At 36.0% G+C, this 20412-nt stretch overlaps 1 protein-coding gene across 1 annotated transcript in view; it reads left to right on the plus strand.

Annotated features, from left to right (window-relative positions):
- LOC145241167 (neuronal acetylcholine receptor subunit alpha-10-like) overlaps window positions 1-20412 on the plus strand; it is a 388541-nt gene that overhangs the window by 207814 nt on the left and 160315 nt on the right. Inside the window, exon 3 of the mRNA XM_080104009.1 lies at window positions 20090-20250. Coding sequence (XP_079960135.1) covers window positions 20090-20250 — 161 coding nt within the window. The remainder of the gene's footprint in view (window positions 1-20089; window positions 20251-20412) is intronic.

Below are 20412 nucleotides of genomic sequence, written 5' to 3' on the forward strand. Positions count from 1 at the left end.
AGAGATTGGAGCTCAGACGAGCGCTTGCTATGGAAATAACGATAAAACAAAGACAGGCTCGCAACGTCTCTTCTGTGGGAGAGAGGTTTCAGGGAAGAGAAAAGGGCATCCCCCACTAAACCACGAAGTCTATTTTGTACTCTGTAGAGAACTGCATCAGCAGTGAGATATTTTCTGGAGCGGTAGAAAGATCCTACCATTTTCCAGCGACCTTGGCAACAGACTTGGTGTACGTGTTTCATTTCAGATCAGGAGTAAAGGTCAATTCCAGAATCTTGTTAAAACATGAAGAAGATGAGAGCCATCCATTTCAATTGATGCCAGATGGGGATCAGAGCGTTGATAATGTAAAGATAGGAGCTTGGTTTTAGATGCATTAAAAGTGACCAGCCACCTCTTCTCCCACTGTACCACGCGCTCAAGATCAGAGGACAGAGAATCAGAGAGAACTTTATCAGTTACGACCTTAGATGTATTGCCATAGATAGTCGTGTCATCAGCATAGATGTCAACGAATGATTTTAGTATGTCTTTTGGGAGATCATTGATGTAGACCAGGAAGAGAGTTGGGCCCAGGATGGGCCCCTGAGGGGCTCCAGCATTAATACTGTAGGCCTCTGATTTCTGCTCATCAACCACTACTCTTATGAGTCTATCAGAGAGAAATGATATCATCCGAGGCAACGCCATTATGATGTCATCCTGCAACCTTTTAGAATTTTATGTTTATTTCTCGTATCTACATAATTTGCTAATTATAATTTGTTGTTTCTTTTTTATTTTTACACTATTGGCTAATTATTTAATGAAATAAATATTTGTTAAAGTATTATAATAATAATAATAATAATAATAATAATAATAATAATAATAATAATAATAAATATATTAAATTTATCTCTAATGCTACATTTAAATTATAGCTAAAACAGTTCCGACACAATTTTCTTTTTGCCTCTAACAGAATAACACCGCTACGGGTTGCATAATGTTTGATTTTTATTGTTTTTTTGTTGTTTTTTTTTATATTTTGCTCAACCAGAAGTTAAAGCAAGCTAAAGCGATCCCTTATAATTACGTATGGATCAGCGAAAGTTCTTGAAGAGATTAACTAAGACGTAAACTTTTGTTCATGCAAAATTTTATAAATTTTTTTTGGAAGGGCATATTTTCCAACATCCCTAAAAAATGAGTTCATGAAAACATACGAAGTACAATACTAAAGTTGTTTTATGTACTTCTTATTTGTGTCTGTTATGCCTTTTTGCGGAAGTGTGATAGCGTACCTTGCTGCTCATCTAGATGAAGGTTAAACACTATCCTTGTGACAGAACGATAGGTAAAAAAAAACACTGGGGCTCGGTGTTGCGACAAACATCACAATATAAACATGTCTCAAATAACCACTAATAATCACAACGTCATCAAAACAATGCTCTAGATTCTGATTGCTTTTGGATCGGAATAAATCCACCATAAGTTTGAAATAACATTATGAATCCCTAAGCGTGCAGATTGAAGGGATGCATAACCGACATGTGTTCCTTTGGCATAAAGGACCCGGTCCACATCTTGTGAATGTTGGTTTTTTCTAATTTCAGAAACGAGAATAATAAAAATACCGAACTAGTAAGTATCTCCTCTGATTTTAGGTACTAAAATAATATAGATCAAATATACGGCAGCAAAATTGATCTGCATAAAACCTGAGAGAAGAAATTGACAACAAAAGAGAACAGACAGAAAATGGAATGTTATGACAGAAGCCACCTCAAAACATGAGACGATCGAAAACGCGTGAAAGTGTTATGGGGCCTGTTTGTTGACTATCAAACAACAAGAAGCAAAATTTATTTTCCTGGAAGTTTGGCTTTCACATCTAGAACTAGTCGAGATACAACGGAAGAAAAATGACGGAACAGACCAAGAAACGCCTCGTAGTGGAACCCCAAACATAGAAACTCCACATGTAGAAGACATGCAAAATTACTCGCGGTGAACGTGAATGCCGAGATCTACGAAACAACATGACTAACTGAGAATGTAGCAGCTGAAGTATAAAATATAATACAAATTATGAATGAAAAAGAACTAAACTCAGACCCTTAAAAAATTAAGAGTGGAAAAAATTAAAGACTGAACAAGCTCTTCTCATGCATCCCAACATATTTTATTAAAGACTTGAATAATTTAATTTTTTCAGGTGCTAAGATATTAAATATGACATTTTAAGTGAAGAAAAGAGCGGGGACAGAAAAGGGACAGACAAATCTTAGATGGGAATTCAGACTAGAAACTAGATGAACAAACTTACAAAAAGAAAACAAAGCGACAAATAGGATGAAAGCGAATAAAAAAGGGTGGAAAAGTGTAAATGTAATTTGCAGAGAGATGCTAAACAAGAAACATGGAGAACTAAAGCAAAAAAATAGCATCGAAGAAAGAAATGTAAAAACTATATGCACATAAAACCGAACAGTACAATCAAAACTGGACCTTCGAAACCAACGAAAACCAATTTTAATTAAAAAAAAAAAAATGTAAACGAAGAACACAAACAAAACAACCAGACTCGACAGAAACAAAACTCTACTGGAATAAGATATAGGAAGAGAGAAAAACATCACGATATAAACGCTGAATGGCTGAATAATTTAAAAGAAAAGTGACAGCAAATCGAAAAAAAGCACATAGGTTTGTCTTGGGGGTTTCATTCTAAGCAAAACGGCAAACTGGAGAGCACTAGGTAGCAACGAAATGCATGCACACTGGACAAAAAATTACCAGAAACGAAACTTTAAAGCCTGAAAAGATGTATCCTGTAAGCAGATTACCAAAATGGGTGAGTAGAACCACAGTAACCCAATAAAGATACAGAAAAAGGGAACCGCCCCTAGCAACGACGAACCTATAACTTGTTCAAAATTCTGCAAGCACAACTGAGGGGGCACATTTACTACTCTTTTAATCCTGAGTAACAGAAAAGAATATAATAAATGAAAAACGGAACAAATGATCTACTATGCATAGACCAAAAGATCCTGACGCAGGTAAAAAGCAGAATAAATTTAGCCATGGCATGGATCGACTACAAGATGCCGTGCGACAGGATCACTCTATCACCATAGATAGCATAGTTTGAGAATGTACAAATATCAAACCAGATTATTAATCTCATTGAAAAAGCAATTAGAATATAAAGACTTGAACTGGCAGCTGAATGGCAATACATAACTAAAATAAAAATGCAAGGAAATATCTTACAAGGAATTTTCCTATCACCACTACTGTTCATGATAGCCATGATGCCCTTAACAATATACTGAGGAAATTCCAAGCTGGATACAAATTTATTAATACAGATAAAAGAATGAACCCGCTAATGTATACGGACGACCTGAGACTTTTCACAAGAAACAAAAAGGAAAAAGGGACTCTAATAAACACAACCAGAATCTTCAGTAAGGATAGTAAAATGGAATTTGAAATGAAAAAGTTCGAACTACTCATTATAATAAGTGGGAAAACTGGATGCAACAGATGGTACGGAACTATCAAACCAAGAGGAAATGTGGATACTAGGCGAGCATGACAGCTGTTAATATTTGAAGGTTGTGAAGCATACACCATAAAATTAAAAATAAAAAAGAGACAATCAGAAAAGAATACCTAAAAAAGAACAATAAAACTCTTAGAAACTAAACTATATAGTAGGAACCTAATAAAATGTATAAACACATGGGCAGTCATATGGTCAATATCATTAATATCATACCCTGGGTCGTTTAAACGTTGGACCAAATAAAAACTAAGGCATTTAGACCAAATAGCCATAAAAAAACAATGACCATGCAGAATGCACTACACCCAAAAAATGATGCTGGCCGACTTTACGTAAAAAAGAAAGATGGAGGAGAATGGTTAAAACAAAAACGCCAGTACTTTTAGCAATATTTCTAGATCTAAGCCATTACTATAATCTTTCATTCCCCATATCTGCAATGGAAGAACTTCTTTCCAGCCAATTTCTCAGCATTTCCAGTGTACAGACGCTTTACAAACTCAACCTTGGTTTCGTTCACTTTAACTTCACTGACCACAATATTGATCATCCACACCAACTTTGAACCACATACGCCTCCAACGACGTCTCGTCAGCTCTCACACAATCAATCTCCGTCTTTTCTATTCTGATACAAGCTAGCTACGCTGCTTTTAATGTGGAACATACCAAACATATAATAATAATAAACGTCGTGGTTAAGAGAACAATTATTTAGCATTAAAAATCGTAATGCCTTTATTTTTAGTGAATAAAAAAAAGTGTTATAGAAAATGTTATTTGTTTTTGATTGCATAGAAACTGATATTACTGTATAGTTTTACTTTTGATCAAATACAAAATCAGTGATTCTAGAAAAATGTGTCGTATTAAATTGTTCCGGTGACCATGCAGTGAAAACTGTTTTGATTTAATATACACATATAATCCATTAATCCATCCAGCGCGGCCATAGCTGCGATTGAACTCACTACACGAGTTTGTAGCGTAATTCAAATCTTGTCAGTGGCTGAATACTTGATGCTTCGTCAGGGCTATCAGGGGAATTTTTATCGTGACGCCATCACTCGATGGGGTGCCTACTACAGCTTAAAAGAGTCCCATCTACCTTCAAGAGAAGGAATGACAGCGCCAGTTTCTCAACCTGGTATTTTACCTCGCGGTATATACAGCACCTTACTTTCCCAAATGGTCACCAATCTGGTACTGGCCAGGCGCAATGTTGCTTAACTTTTCTGGCGGGAACCGGTGTATCAACGCGATTGTGCTGGATATAAATATAATAGAAAACTATAATTTCTAATTAATACCTGTCGCAGTAACAAAACAAATGCATCCTGTTTGAAGAAAAGATATCTGGTCCGTAAAATTCAATAAATATAGTTGGATTAGAATTCTAACATATCCTCGAGATGTCTACTTGGGGGAGGGGAGTATTAAGGAAAAAAGCGAAGCTTTTATTTACAATTTTATTTTGTGCACTTATATATATTGCAATGTTATTTTATTTTTAAAAAATAAATATTGCATCTTAATAAAATATATCTGGACAATTGGATTACGAAGTTATAGCCGAGAGAAAAATGTGGTTGAAAGTTTCTCGTTGCAGTATGAGAAACATCCAATCGCAATGCGTCATTCACGTCGTTTCTAAACTAAGAATGTAAACCAAATCCAACACAGATCCTAAACATTCTTCCATCATAAATATAGCAAAAAGCACAGTTATACTTAACATACTTCAATAGTGCTCAATAGTGTGTTTCTTTCGGCAGCCAGAACAAAGATGCCTGCCGGAACAAACCCACGATGTTAAGTCTTCTATGAACTTTTGTCTTCTGGCAGCAATATATTGTCACGCATTTTTTCAATATAAGCGAAGAATTTCTAATTTTTCTAAATAGTATATGTACGAAAAGAGATAGTATTGTCATAATAATAACTGTTTGTTTCTGCATAACGAAACGGATCTATAAAAATGTACCGAAATTTTAACATGCTGTTTTGCATGAAAAATAAAGATTTGGATCTTAGATTTTATACATGCTTTGTTATATTTCACATAAACTGAGTTTCTAAACAAAAAAGAATGAAATATAATTGAAAAAACATATTTTTACCAAAACAACACACATTGTCGGAATTAGCATACCGACGAGTAGGGGGGGGAAGAAAAGACGGTTTAAATCTTGCAACGAAATGTCGACGTTGCTTACAAGCAGTCTTTCCTTGTAAAAGTAACAAATGAGTAACGATGGTCGAAGTGTAATTTGTCTAAAAGACAGCAACAACTACAACAGTAGAGCGGCCACCCCTTTTTATCTACTCCAACTCTCAGTCAACGAGATTCGCGCGTGACTGAAATGTCTATTTAACTTGTAAGGAATAGGCACTCAGGTTCTTTGATTAACGGACCACCGCTCGTGTTGGTCACAGCTACCAGCACTCCTTTCTTCCCCACCGACCTACCCTCGGCAAGTTAACCAATTCAAAATTCTCACAACATATATACAGGATTGTTCCAAAAGTAATGCCCGTTATTTTTTATTCTGTCCATATGAGGGGGGTGGCTGCAAATTTCATTGTTATGATCATTGAACTTCTGCATTTATGATCTAAAAATTTCATCTTTCTGTTGCAGGTATTGATAGTGTAAGACTTAGGAAACAGCCCCTGTCATTGATGTGCATCAGAAGCAGAGATGCGTCATTAAATTTCTGGCAAAAGTGACTTTGCAGAAAAATAAATTCTGAAGTACAAATGCTCGCTCGTTGTAATGGGACTACTTCCGTCTCGTAACTCTTCAACTAGTTAAAGAGAATAACAGGCTTATTTTTTAACGACCCTCGTATATACATATAAATATATATGAGAAAGAGAGATATATGCCAAATGAAGTCATGAGGAAAAGGTGGTAGCTTGACGAGGTCTGGCTATCAATAGCTCTCGCCGACATATGTCTGCAAATTTGTAGCCACGTAATGTTCGTATAAATAAATAAATGCGTAACATATGAGCATCCGAAGTTTAGCACCGTCTGTATACATATTTACTCTATTTGGAATGCCTGAATTTGTTACGCCAAAAGAACACAAGGGGAGAAATTGCTAGTAACTACTTACTGATTCACTGTCTACTCTCTTCAGATGACACACATGCCTATGGCAACACTTCTAAGATTCTTACTGATTCTGTCTCACGACAAGAATCAAAGTGTTGTAGATGTGGAAGGGCGTTGCGTTATCTTTAATACATCCGAAACGCAGTTCTTATTTTCCTTTCACCAGACCTTTGATTCTCGTTTTGACTTAGCATAAATAAATAGCTCTCTTTGAAGAAGCATCTTGCTTCGTCAAGCTCTTAAGACTGACTTTAGCCCAGACTTGAAATGGAAGATTTACATCAAATCTTTTAATAAAGTCAGTGTAAAATTGTTGGATATTTCTATCGCTCAAGGAACTGCCCGACTGCTGATGTAATTCTATATTTAGTGTCAGATACGATCAAATGTAGATTAGAATACGTTTACAATGTATACAATCAAGTAACTAATCTATTTATCTATCTACTATTATATAAAAGCAACTCTGTATATATCTCCCTATGAGTTCGTTCAGTAACGCCTCAAAAACGGTTATGCCGATTATTTTAAATTACACACGAATGCCGTTGATGTGTCTGGAAATGTTCTTACGTAAGTTTTATATCGGAATGCTTCCGATAAATATCGAAAATTCGGTATCCGATTAAAGAAGGAAGTCTGATTTGGATCAAAGTGAACACCTTTATATATCCTAGCGTCACAAGTGCATTTGAGAAATTTTATCAAAGCACAAGCAGAAAGGCTCAGCCTATAAAATCAACGGTAGATTATTTTATAATGCAGATGCGCATTCGAAATGAATGTTTCTTTTTAGAGCACAATTGAATGATGATACTGCAGTGAAAATTGAGTGTGACTGCAGTCACGGCGGTGGGCTGCATGTGCGAACTCGAAACCCGAGCGATGGAAGATGAGAAGGCGACCAATCAGCAGGTTCCGATGCGCATTAATTTGCATAAATAAGATAGGCAGCTAAATCCCACCCCCACACAGTAGAGATCCCTAGATGTAAAAGATCTTTCTACTCCAGTAGTTTCTTCCACAGAACCGCTAGACTCTGGAATTCCATTCCAGGTCCCTGCTTCCCTAACTGTACTGACATGCAGAAGTTCAAGTGTAACGTGAACCGACATCTTGCTGCCCAAATCCCAACGTATCTGACCCCAGTAGTTGCTACCCCTGATAGTAGCCCCCGACACCAAAGTGGCAATGTGCCTTGTTTGGGGTGAAAATGTAATTTTTTTAAAAAATTATATAAGGCCGGTAGTTAAGATGTTTGGGGGATCGAGCCGTTGAGTTCTCGAGAACCGGCTGGGGCCTGGTTAGAGCGGAGAGTGTCGATGAGAATCGAGTCCCAGGGTTTTTTGTTTTTTTGTCTTTTGTACGTTTAATTCAAGTGAATATCTATATAAATAAAACAGTATATGCATTTGTGTGTAAAGATTTAACAGGTAAACTCTTAAACTGCCGGTCACACAACAGTGAAATTAACAGGAAGTAGTACTTATACACCACGAATGATTTATAATGAATAAATCTTTATTTGGGGGGGGGGGGCATGAATAACGCGTACAGACATATATCGTCAAGTTGAAATGAGAAATGTTCATTTTCAACTGGCCGATATATTTGTACTTCTTTTTGCGCATGCCCACATAAGTCATTTCTTCGAGTGTGTAAATATTTGAACTTTGTTTCTCTCGATAATAATATTGATAGAGAACGTAGTTTGACAGCAAAATGTTTTGGTTTCGATTCTAGCTGATGGCATAAAGTCATTTTTTAATAAACTTTTGCCATTATCTCTTTGTATTAGTAAATGTGAATATCTGCATGTTTTGAAATATATTTAAGCTCATTTTACGGCAACCGGAATCAAAATATTTATTTACAAGCTCGGAAAATAAAACTTTTTTTTTAATAATTATAAAATAATTAGAAATTTTCGTAAGTAATAAAATATAAATAATCGTTACATTTTTAGAAAACAAATATTAATTTCATGATTAGCCTCTCTGACTAAAACACAAATTTTCCGTATTTTTTATATTAACTACGTCTCGCCGTTCATATTCGAAATATTGACTTTTATAATGTTTCGGGTATGCTGACACCGAATATTGCAGTTAAATTTAGGGTTGATAAATAGTTTACCAGATATGAAAACATCTTTTATCCAAAGCTAATGTAATCCCTGGCAACAACTGAGGAATTAGTGATGCGCATACGAAATGGCTTTTGCTGTAAACAACCCAACCTCCCCATGTTAAGAACGATTTTTAGAATAAACACCCCCAAACTTTTCATGTTAAGAAAACTTTCAGAATAAACACCCTCAACCTCTCTATGTTAAGAACAGCTTTCGGAATAAATATCCCATTTTTCCATGGGGGTGAAAATATTTGCTTTGTCGGTTCAGTTACACGCATGCGCATTAGCAACTACTGGATTGTGAAAACAAAATGGCTGCAAGGGATTACATTGGTTTTCACGTTGGATATCATATGCTTTCATATCTGGTAAACAACTTGTTAGTCTCAAATTTAACTGTGATATTCGTTGTCAGCATACCCAAAATCTATAAAAGTCGACATTTACAATCCAAAAACCGCCACGAGACTGAAATCAACCAATGAAAGGTTGAAACGAAAGCAAACATTCGATCATAAACGGAAGTTCTCTTGCCAATTATTTTTTTAACGAAATTCAATAAAATTCAAATTTGCTCCAAACAATAAATTTTATAACGTTTATGTTCATCTACCCTGCGCCGGTAGAAGTGCAAAGCGGCGATTGTCAAGTCATTACAATAGTTTAAGTATAATTTTATTCTTTTTACATCCTATTCCTAAATCATTCTACACCAGAACTTTACATTATTAATATTTAATTTTGATATTACTATAAGTTACCCTTAGAATTGTAAAAAAGAGAGATAGGTCTAACAAAACGTTATAATCTGCAATAAGTGGTTTATCTATCAAACAAAATGCTGCTGTCCTTGGAAACCGAAGGCTTGATTCGGTCCCGAATTCTTTCTTTCCATTTAAAATGTGACCTGAAAATGCGGCACTTGTGCAATACCTCGTGGTAACCACGTTTTTTGGGTTTCAATTAGGAGATTATTATTATGAAGACACATTTATTTGATGATCAGTCTGCAGCACTTTTCTCAAATCACCTCCTTTCCATTGCCACTGGTTCCATTACACTGAATAGAGGTCTTTAATTGCACAAAATATCACGTGGCCAGACAGTAAATTCAAATGGTGACCTGTTGACGAAAGTTTTCCTAGATTTTGATAAAGTTTCCGCAATATTAGATGGCTTCATGAAAGAGGAATCTTGGCCTCTAGAAATGATGCTGGTTATATTATCAATTATAATCTTTTGTCTGAGTTATCAACTCATTGATTGTGTTATTGATGAAGTTAAATTTCCTGTAGAATTCAATACAATCGCCTATAGTGCCACATCATAACCTGATATTGAAGGAAAGAGATCAGGTTATATTATTAATGTTACAGGTATATTCAGCAGTGTTTAGATACGCACTGCTTAAATAAAAAAAATTATGTCATTAACAGAATAGATTGCTAACATCATCTTTATATCTACTGTACATTAAGTAATTAAAACAGAAAGTGATTTAACAGTTTTCAGATATGTACTATTATATAAAATAATACTAAATTCTTACATCATATTTTGAATGAAGAATGATTAAAAGATAAAGGATTAAGCTAAAAAAAAATGATTACGGCTGCTGGCGAGACCTATATAAAATAAAACTCAGCTATTGCTCCTACCTCATGAGGGATGTGGAAAAAGAAACAATTATGAATTAATATTTTGTTTAATCAATAAGATAGTTATGCATGATGGCGGATTATTCAAATATATAATATACAACCTGGAAACGACGGGTACTTCAGATTGTGTAAAAATAATTTAATAAAATCAACATTCGGTTCTTTGATAAGACAGGTGCGCGTTCGAAATTAATCAAGAGCACAATCAAACTATGATGCTTGACTTTTATATTTTAAGCTTTGAGTCAGCTATCATTTACAGATAACTAGCGGGGATGGTTGCGCCAAGCGTTTCCAGGTCGTAAAATACGCTTAAATATGATATTTTAATTTGTCCAGATTTCGTATATATTATTATAGAGTTGTAATTTCAAAAGTGAAAAAAAGTATTTGGGTGCCATCAGCTAGAATCGAAACCTAAAACAAAATTGTAGTATTCAAATCTGGTGACTTTGCCACTGTACCAACGTGAGATGCGTATGAACTGATTAAAAATAAACTAAGATGAATGTACAAAATGCAAAACGATTTTTCTCAATTTTCACCCCTTAAAAACTATTTTAACCGGCTAAAGACTTATAAAAAAGTCCCATAAAAAATCCAATTATTTGAGGTCCCCAGCACCGTTTTGAGACTGTTAGTTTCGGAAGAGATAGAATTTGAAAATATAGGAATAGACAAACATTGTGAGTTTTATAAATTAGATTTTATAAAATCAACGGTAAATTTTCTACAGTACAATGTTAACTACAATATATTTTGGACTTAGCCGTGTGGGAAGCCGTGAGATACCCTCCTGCAGTGTACCGGGGGTGTCTCCAACAAGACCAGGCAATCAATTGATTTGACTATAAAGTTGATGATTTTACCGACAATAAGAGTATGGGAGGGGAAAAGATTTCGGGATTTTCATTCAATCCCGGGCAACGTCTCTCCGTTAGTTTCTGTGATATGATGCCTTCTCTTCTCTATAGTAATGTTTTACACAGAAATGTCGTTGCTAATCTCGTTCGACTCTATTGTTATTTCTACAGTTGAGGTTAAGTTATTTTTATATGAGACTCATCACTTATCAAGGCTCGAAGGCTACTCAAGGATAAGGGCTAATGAATATAAGGTGGTAGTGTAGTAATCAGTAATGGTCTAAATTGGATAAAATTTTATTATTTATGGAAACAGTTCAACAAGAACTTGTTTACATTAGATTTGAAGACCACCATGATGTAATCAACCAGAAAGCAGGCCAGCGCAACAGTGTTCGACAGGCACACAGTTCTGGAAAAGAAGTTTTATTTATTGAATCTACGTTTAGATTTATGCACAGTGGGGGAAGTCGTATTTAGTGATTGTAGCTAGTCGAGGATTTTTTTGTGAAAGTTTGGCAAGGGAAAACCATAGATTGGAGTTCAGTCGAGCACTTGTTTCTTCGAATAAAATATTCGCAGCAGAACTGGTCTTTGTTAAACCAGCGAAGAACTTGCGTTTCTTTCTCTATGCACATAAAAATGAAAATTTCCATGAACGGAGTTTTGTTCTAATAAGTTCCCGTCTGTTGAAACCACAAGACGACTTCCTTACAGATTATGAACATTCTATTGTTGGCATTTGTTTCCCCGAGAATTTTATAGTTAGAATTATTACTAGAAAGACATAAGGTACTCACGGAATGGGCCACGTGAAGGTTGTCAACATCCTAAGTGAAAAAGATTTTTGTGAAACAAACTGAATTCGAATTTGAGACACCCAGGTCGTCAGCCCATGTCGTTAACCACTGAACCATCCTCACCTTTCAATCCTCTTGTAATATTGTTTCATCGTCAAATTGATAATTTCATGAACTCTTTATCGTCGAATGGTGATTGGTTTTAGTAAGTAGTTAACCAATAGTATGAGTAATATTAAACAGTGTTACTGATGCTAAGCTCTCTCTCTCTCTCTCTCTCTCTCTCTCTCTCTCTCTCTCTGTTTTGTTTTATTTTACTTCAGTCGAAGTTCTCAGAAATAAAGGGGGTCACTACCTGGGGCTAACACTTGACCTCTATATGAGATACTTAGATATTCGAATGTTCCATTAAAGTTCTTTATCTCTCAAACACTGAGTTAGTAAAGAAATCGAGAACATAATTTTCCTCTCCCAATTAACCATTTTTATACGTTGTAGTTTATCTTTCATGGTTTTACTGGATTTCAGGACAAGAATTTATCTAGTCTGGTGAAGTATCCAGCTTCGTGCTATTACTTGAGGTACCATCACTTCGAGAAGGTGGGCCATTCCTCGTAAAAGCTAATCTGGGTTAGTTATAGAAAGGGCATCTTATTTGGGCTGCAAATACTATGCGATTTTGAATATTTGGTGAGGCTTACTTCTAGGAAAAAGTATCCTCATGCCAGGTTGTTTTGACAGAGAGACCGTAGACACTCGAGGATAGTGTCCAGTAGACATTCAAGTTCTTTTCAAACATTCAAGTTCTCTACATATATATATATATATATATATGTATATATGTATGTCTGTGTATGTATGTAGATAAACACTATCTTCCTCTCTAAACTCTCTCTGTATAAAGACTTCTCTACTCTCTCTTTTTCTCTCTCTTGTAAATCTGTAAATTTCAATATTGCTGTCACCACTGTTGAGCGCTACATATATAGATATAGACAAATAATACAACCATATACAACCCCTTTCCCTATTTGAACTTTCTCTCTCTTAACTCTATAAAAAGTAGCGATGGAAAAGATAAAATGTAATTAAATCCGAACCGAAAACGGAAATCAACAGCCGGAAGCGACAAAATGAAGACGCACATTGCAATTTGGCGGGAAAACATTTCATAATTTGCACGTTGGAAAGATTTTATTTTATTTTGTTAAAGTTTTTGTTTACGCTATTTGTTTATTAATATTATTCTGTTTCTTTTTATTTAATAGATTTTTTTTAAATATTTTATACTTCTAATACATGTTTTATAATATTTTTCTAAACCTTTAATTCTTTTCCTTTTTCTCATTTTCGAAATTGTCCATGCGTCTTTATAATAGGCTTTGCCTGTCTGGTTATCGATCAATCTGTCACGCTACGGTTTAAAATAGTTCCCTCAGTGTTTAATGGTTGAATGGTTTCATCTTCTTTGAGATGCGTCTAAGCATCATTACAAAAGGCGTTAGTCTATCATGCTGAAGTTTAAAATTGCATTCTTATTGCAAATCGCACACGTTTAATGGACACATCTTTAAAATATTCAATCCTTTTCGGTGTTGAGTAACTTATTTATTTACTTTCATTAATTTCAATTGTAGTTATTTATTAATTGCCTTGAAATATATTTTCTTTTTCTTCTTGATTTCATTTGATTTCCGCCTTCCCCGTGTATATTCTTGATTTAAAAAAGAAAAGAATGGACTATCCTATCGATTTCGACGTATGAGTTCCCTCCACAACAACTAAGTTGTTCGGGAATCCACTCAAATGATTTGTTTATAGTTGTGAAAGCTTTGTGTAGAACTTACTACACTTTTTGGTAATCGTTGTCGGTGCAATGTCTGCCACAAGGCAGAGCATACAGTAGACCTCAGGATTTTACATGATACTTTTTCCTTCTCCTAGATGTATATCTTAACGCAAGACTAGGGGTGCATTTCTCCTAGTGAATTAGGCCCTGTCGGTGGGGCATTAGAATACACCGACTGCCCCCCCCCCCTGCAGAGGGTAAAAGTCCCTCAATGGGGGTCCTGGATATGACCTTAAACTATATCCAGTGGTGATGCCCCAGCTTGTGGGCTTTGGGGAGTGTGGAGCCACCCTTTAATTACCATTGCTCCCAGGTCCACTCTGACCCGGCGTGGTAGTACCTGTTACGGTCCCAACTATGCGTTAAATAGAAAATGACTTGAAAACAACAAATATATTCTATTAAAAAATTTTTCTTCAAAATCTTTGGATTCGGCATTGAATAACCCGAAAAGGGTTGATATGCCGTAAAACAAACAAACAACCAACCAACCAACCAAACAACCTAGTGAATTAAACGCGTTCCCAGACACCAACCTGACAATTTCTATATCTCGGTGCGGTACATACAGCGTCTAGCCTTCCCCAATGATCACCCATCTGGTACAGGCTACGTTCATCGTTGCTTAACTTCAGTTTGTTAATCTGAAAAGCTCTAAAAAGCAATCTTTTCCACTCATTTTTCTTTCTCAAAGAAGATTTCTTAGAGGGAAATTGTCTCTACTACTAAAGGAACTGTGTCTCTGTGTATGAGGCCGATTTTTATGAAATTTCACACGAAGGTACCTTATGTATTTGGCATGGTTTACAGATGGATTTTGCGGGAAAATATTTTCGATAAGTATCGATTATAAAAAGAGTCCGATGAACTAAGGAACAGGCGATTTTGATCAAAGTTAACATCTTATACAACCTAACATCTCAAGTGCATTTAAGACGTTTTGTTCCCACATAAGCCGAAAGGGTCGACATATAAAATAAACTGTAAGTTCTTTGATATGACAGGCGCGCGTTCGAAATGAATGTTTTGATTAAAACAAAATTACACCATCATACTTGATTTTTAAATTTTAAACTTAAATTTAAGCCATCATCACCGCACAAGCAGTAAGGACAGACATATAAAAATAAACAGTATGTTTTTGATATTACAGGAGCGCTTTCTAAATGAATGTTTCACACAATTAAAACATAATACTTGATTTTTGCATATTAAACTTTAATTTAAGACTTTATATATAAAAATAATTTTATAAAATAGGTTCTTTACAGTGCAATGTAGACTACAGTGTGTTGTGGAATAAGTCATTGCATAAAGGCATGTGAGTCGCCCCCTGTTGCTCCGCAACGGGTCCAGAATTAGACCAGGCAATAAATCGATTTGATTGAAAACTGGGCGATGAGAAGAAAAAATATGGGAGTGTGAAACATTTATTGATCATCATACAATTCCGGGCAATGTCGGGTCTCCCTGCTAGTATGTAAAAAAAGAGAAAACCTTATTATTTTAGTTCTTTCTATCCTATTAACAGGAATTCTCGGCATTTCTCCTAAATAGATTCTGACTCGTGGGTACTTCTGCTCCCTTCCGTAGACCTTTTTTCTATTTATTTTTTTTAAATAAATAACAATTTCGCCTTTGCTCAACCCGGGTGTCCATTGACGAAGGCATGCCCTTTTAATGGGGAGCCAGATATCTGTCCTCGTTTAATGAAAAATAAAGAAAACTTCTATACGGAGATAGTTGCATTTTTGTAGCAGTTCACAGCGCCTCTGTTGAGGGAGTTGTGTTTTTGTCCACAAAAAAAAAAAACCGCATTGTGTTTAACACTGTTCTGGTGAGCAAACCAATTTAATAGAAACATTTGCTTCGTATAGCTGGTTATCAACCTAATCAACTAGCATCTCCTTATTTGGCATTGCCCTCGCAGATATAAAACAGCGGTGAACTTTTTCTTTAACTCCAACATTCAACGATTAGAAGCTATTTCGGCCTAATATTACCTTTCGGCGATAGAGGGCAAGATGTTTGATGACCGGTTGATTCCGGAATTTAGTTGTGCTGCAGCTGATATGCCCATTAGCACCAACGCCGAAAGATCATAAAAAGCCGAAATAGCTTCTAATCGTTGAATGCTCGAGTTAAAGAAAAAGAAGAATGCACCTGCACCACTAAATTCCAGAATTAACCGGACATACAAAATCTTGCCCTTCGTCGCCAAATGGTAATAAAAGGCCGAAATACCTTCTAATCGTTGAATGTTTGAGATACACAAAACGAAGAATGATTTTTTAGATCGCCAAGTTCACCGCATCGAAGCACACATAACAAAAATCCGTCCCGTTCCCTTTTCGACGTTATAGCAAACAAGCTGGATTCAACTGACACCAGATTGCAAAGTACACCGTACGGACGTCAAGCCGATAAAAAAGAAATCGTCCACAATTGTGGAAATGCTGGCTTTTGATATTGTCAAATCCGACAGCGTTTCAATTTGTATAAGAGACGTTTTTGTCTCGTGTCCGTCAGGTTTCGAGTTTCAGACTTTTTCTTTTCTTAAACGAATGACCCCTCCCGCGCTAACCATGCACACTACAATATTCCCTACAGTTGTCAAGCGTGTAGAGATCAAAAATGTAACGAGTGATTAGCCCCATCATTTCTTTTTTTACTCACAGTCAAAAAGGAACTTCTTCAATTCTCTCTCTCTCTCTCTCTCTCTCTCTCTCTCTCTCTCTCTCTCTCTCTCTCTCTCTCTCTCTCTCGTAACTCTAGAAGTCTCTCATAACACCTTGTTCACAGAAGAGTCACTTTTCTGAAATAAATAAAATACGGGAGGTAAGTTTACTTGTATTATCTGTATTGTAACAAAATCTTACCTAATCGACGGAAACGTTGTGAAAATCACACTCAAGATAAAAACACTTGTCCGATGAATTCAAATAATACAACCAATCCTCATCTCAAAAAATTCAGAATAATTGTTCGAATAATGTTCATACTATATCTAACTTGTCAATGTTTTGGTCATAAATGTTCAAAAGGTGCTTTATTGCCACTATGATTCAAACGTTAATCGACGATAAGTTTTTTTGTTTTTTTTTACCTGTGAAAAACAAGAGGATTAACTGACGTTAGCTTTTCATAGACATACGTCGAAGCATTTAAAACTTCTATTTCAAACGTCAGCGTAATCGACAGACAGGACAGAACTTTTCATAGAAATAATTGGGCGCATCTCAAACGTGTTCATCCTCATGCAAAGTAAAGATTTCTCTTTGTAAACCAACGTAATCGGATATGCAATCAGGTTTGCAATGGTGGCAATTTTCCAACCCCAAAAGAATCGATACATTCATTTCGGACATCTGCTTAACAGAGATAATAGGAAATAAGCAATTCATCTTCTTTTTTTTTTAATTTTAAATCTACGAGATTCCTTGCAAAAGTAATGTTTTGTATTTTTTAACTTAACACTAAAACATTGAATAGCTACCCAGACGGAAGTGATGCCATTAAAACGAGCAACATTTTGTGCTCCATGATTTATTTTTCTACATAGTCACCACCATTCACGATGCACTTTTGCTTGGTTTGATGGCTCGGTCGAAAAAGTCCGGAGCACGCTTTGTTACTCACATGTCTGTTGTTACTCTGAAATCGACAAACCCATCTTCTAACTGTGCTGCTGATCCAATGAATGTTGATCCGTTGAACTTTTTCTGCATGGAAGAATTCAATGAAGCTTCGGGTTTTTGACGCACGTCCATTACATTTTTTTTTATAGTCTCCATCCACTCGGGACCCGTGGAGCAGTGGATAGAGACGTTGAATCTCTGCGGTTACAGGTGAGCATTGTCTGAACAGAGCAGTTTCAATCCTACTCAAAGCTGGTCAGAGGCTTAGTTGGCCCAAAACGTGGTGAGTGGAAAGCAGTAATTGCTGAGGATGCAGTTGGGAAATTTAGAATTCTTAACTCGTCGCGGTAACAACCTGACGAAGGCCGAAACGTTGTGAAACAACAACTGAAAGATGGGGATAATAGTCCGCAATACAACACTTCACCGACATATATATATATATATATATATATATATATATATATATATATATATATATCCTTTACTGAACCATATTCTTGTTTTGTACTATTCGTACTATAAACCTTATTGTGTTACCCAACCTACAGTTCGTTTAATTATTCCACCGTGGATTTATTAATTTGCTTATAGCGAAATTTACGATTTAACAATTTCCATGAAGTTCTGTGTATCGGGGTTTGCGCGTTTCTACTTTGCTACTTACATTCTTCTATTGGATAATGGAACTGGGTAATACTTGGTTTCCTAAAAACGGTAAGCAAAACATAAAAACTGTTTTTGATGTGTTAGATAATGGAGCTGGATAAAACCGGTGTTCCAAAATAGTAAGTGAAACAAAGAACGGCCTTTGAAGTAAACGCGTACCATTTTCTTACCGGTGATATAGAATCACGTGAGTCGAATTGTAACAGAGTTCATATGAGCGCGTATGAAAATATAATAAGCAGCCGAAACAACAGAAACAGCCTTTGAACGTGTATACTAATTGGCAAGTGTGCTCAGGCTTGCGTCTGAAGAAAAAAGAAAAAAGGCACCGCGTGGTCGAAGAGAAACAAAGTGTCCGCCGAAAGAGATGAACATACAAAATCAAGGGAGAAGAAAAGGTGCGATCAAAAAAGATGGATCTATACTAAATTGTTGTCTATGACCGGCGTGTAGTGGGGTAAAAGTGAGATAATTAAGCTGTTGTCGAAAAGGGGAGAAAAAAGAACGGTAATAAATGATTCGAGTTTAAAAAAAAAAAAAAAAAAAAGAAAACGCCGAGTCGGATTTATTTATTTACTTTATTTGCATTTCGACTTAAGCAATGATACTAAAAACGAATTGCTTTTGGTCAGAGAAGAGTTGCAGAGAAGTTCACGTGTCAACAGAGGGTTGGCCGCATATTTTTGTCGTCATTACAACCCGCCATTTTGTTTCTCTCTCCATAACCACAGGCTGTAAGTAACAAACAAACTGCATGTGTTTTTAAATCAACAACGGAATCGTTCTTTTTGTTACTGAGAACGAGTATACGTTCGCACGCATGAAAAAACACACTAAACGATTTTATACATACATTTCAATATAGGTTTGCTGGTTATCAAACACGTCTACTAATTGGTCCACCGACCGCTCTGTGGGGCGCAGAGAGAAAAGCGTCTTCTGCTCGCTCAGCTACTCAGACTGCTGACTGTCAAACTCAGACTTTACTCATCTCACTAAGTGACTATATTGTCGGATTTTAACCGACTGAAGGGGGGGGGGGAGTTTCTGCAACTCAACGGCTAAACCTGAACTCGATATAGAAGGAAAAAACAATGAAACTCTTAACTTGTGTGGAGAATCCTTCTCGGCTTTTCTCGGCTAACTGGAGTTGCAACGTATTGCCTCGTTGCTTACAACGACAAATTGTCTTTGTAATAGTAACTGTGAAACGTGTAACTTGACTAAACAAAAAAGTCCAACTAACACATCAACGATAGGGGTGTTTTATAACCCACAAGTTGATGCTATGCAAAGTTCAGTCCGACCCACGTGGTGGACAACACACTACTACTACTACTACTATAAAATCAGTCGACCAAGCACTTTTTTAAACCTTTTGCTTGAACGACTGCCTCCCAGAATTCCACTGCCTCCCCCCTCCACATCGAGTTCCGGTCAGTAATAATTACCACAATATCATCTCTCGCGTCTTTGCTTTCCATCCTACGTCAGACTTACGTCACATAAAAAAGGTCAGTCGTATTGTTATTGTTCTAAATTAATTGCTCAATTGATATTCCAAATTTTGTTATAAATATTCAAGCGTAAATCTTTTATTGTTCTAAATACCTCTTCCATTTCAATACCATTTTTCTCAGTGAAATATTTCACATTTTATAACAGTGAACAACCGCAGTGTCATCCCTCACTTCAATTGTCACCAAGCTCCTGTGTCGTCCAGGAGTCATATTCCCTAACGATAGAATGTATTATTCTGTGATTCTTACTGTCACTTCGTTTTTATTTTCCAGGATCGGACTGTGGTGGGAAACCGGTAAAGAACACGTCTACAGAACAACAGTTACTTCAGAGTTTGATGAGAGGCTATGACAAATCAGTTCGACCTGTTTACAATTCTTCAAAAGCTGTAGTCGTGGGACTCGGCTTAACGCTTACACAAATTCTGGACGTGGTAAGTTATTACGTTCAACATAGTTTTCTGGTTTGTTTCTTTTCGTAATCATGGAGTTTTTATGAATCAAATTAATCTATTGTTAGCATTGGTTTCCCGGATATCTTTTTAGTAAAAATTTATTCTAAAAATACACTGGTTATTTGCGGGAAGAACCACGTG

This window comes from Euprymna scolopes, chromosome 2 (genome assembly GCF_053919585.1).
Source record: "Euprymna scolopes isolate OS-2025 chromosome 2, ASM5391958v1, whole genome shotgun sequence".
Lineage (NCBI taxonomy): Eukaryota > Metazoa > Mollusca > Cephalopoda > Sepiida > Sepiolidae > Euprymna > Euprymna scolopes.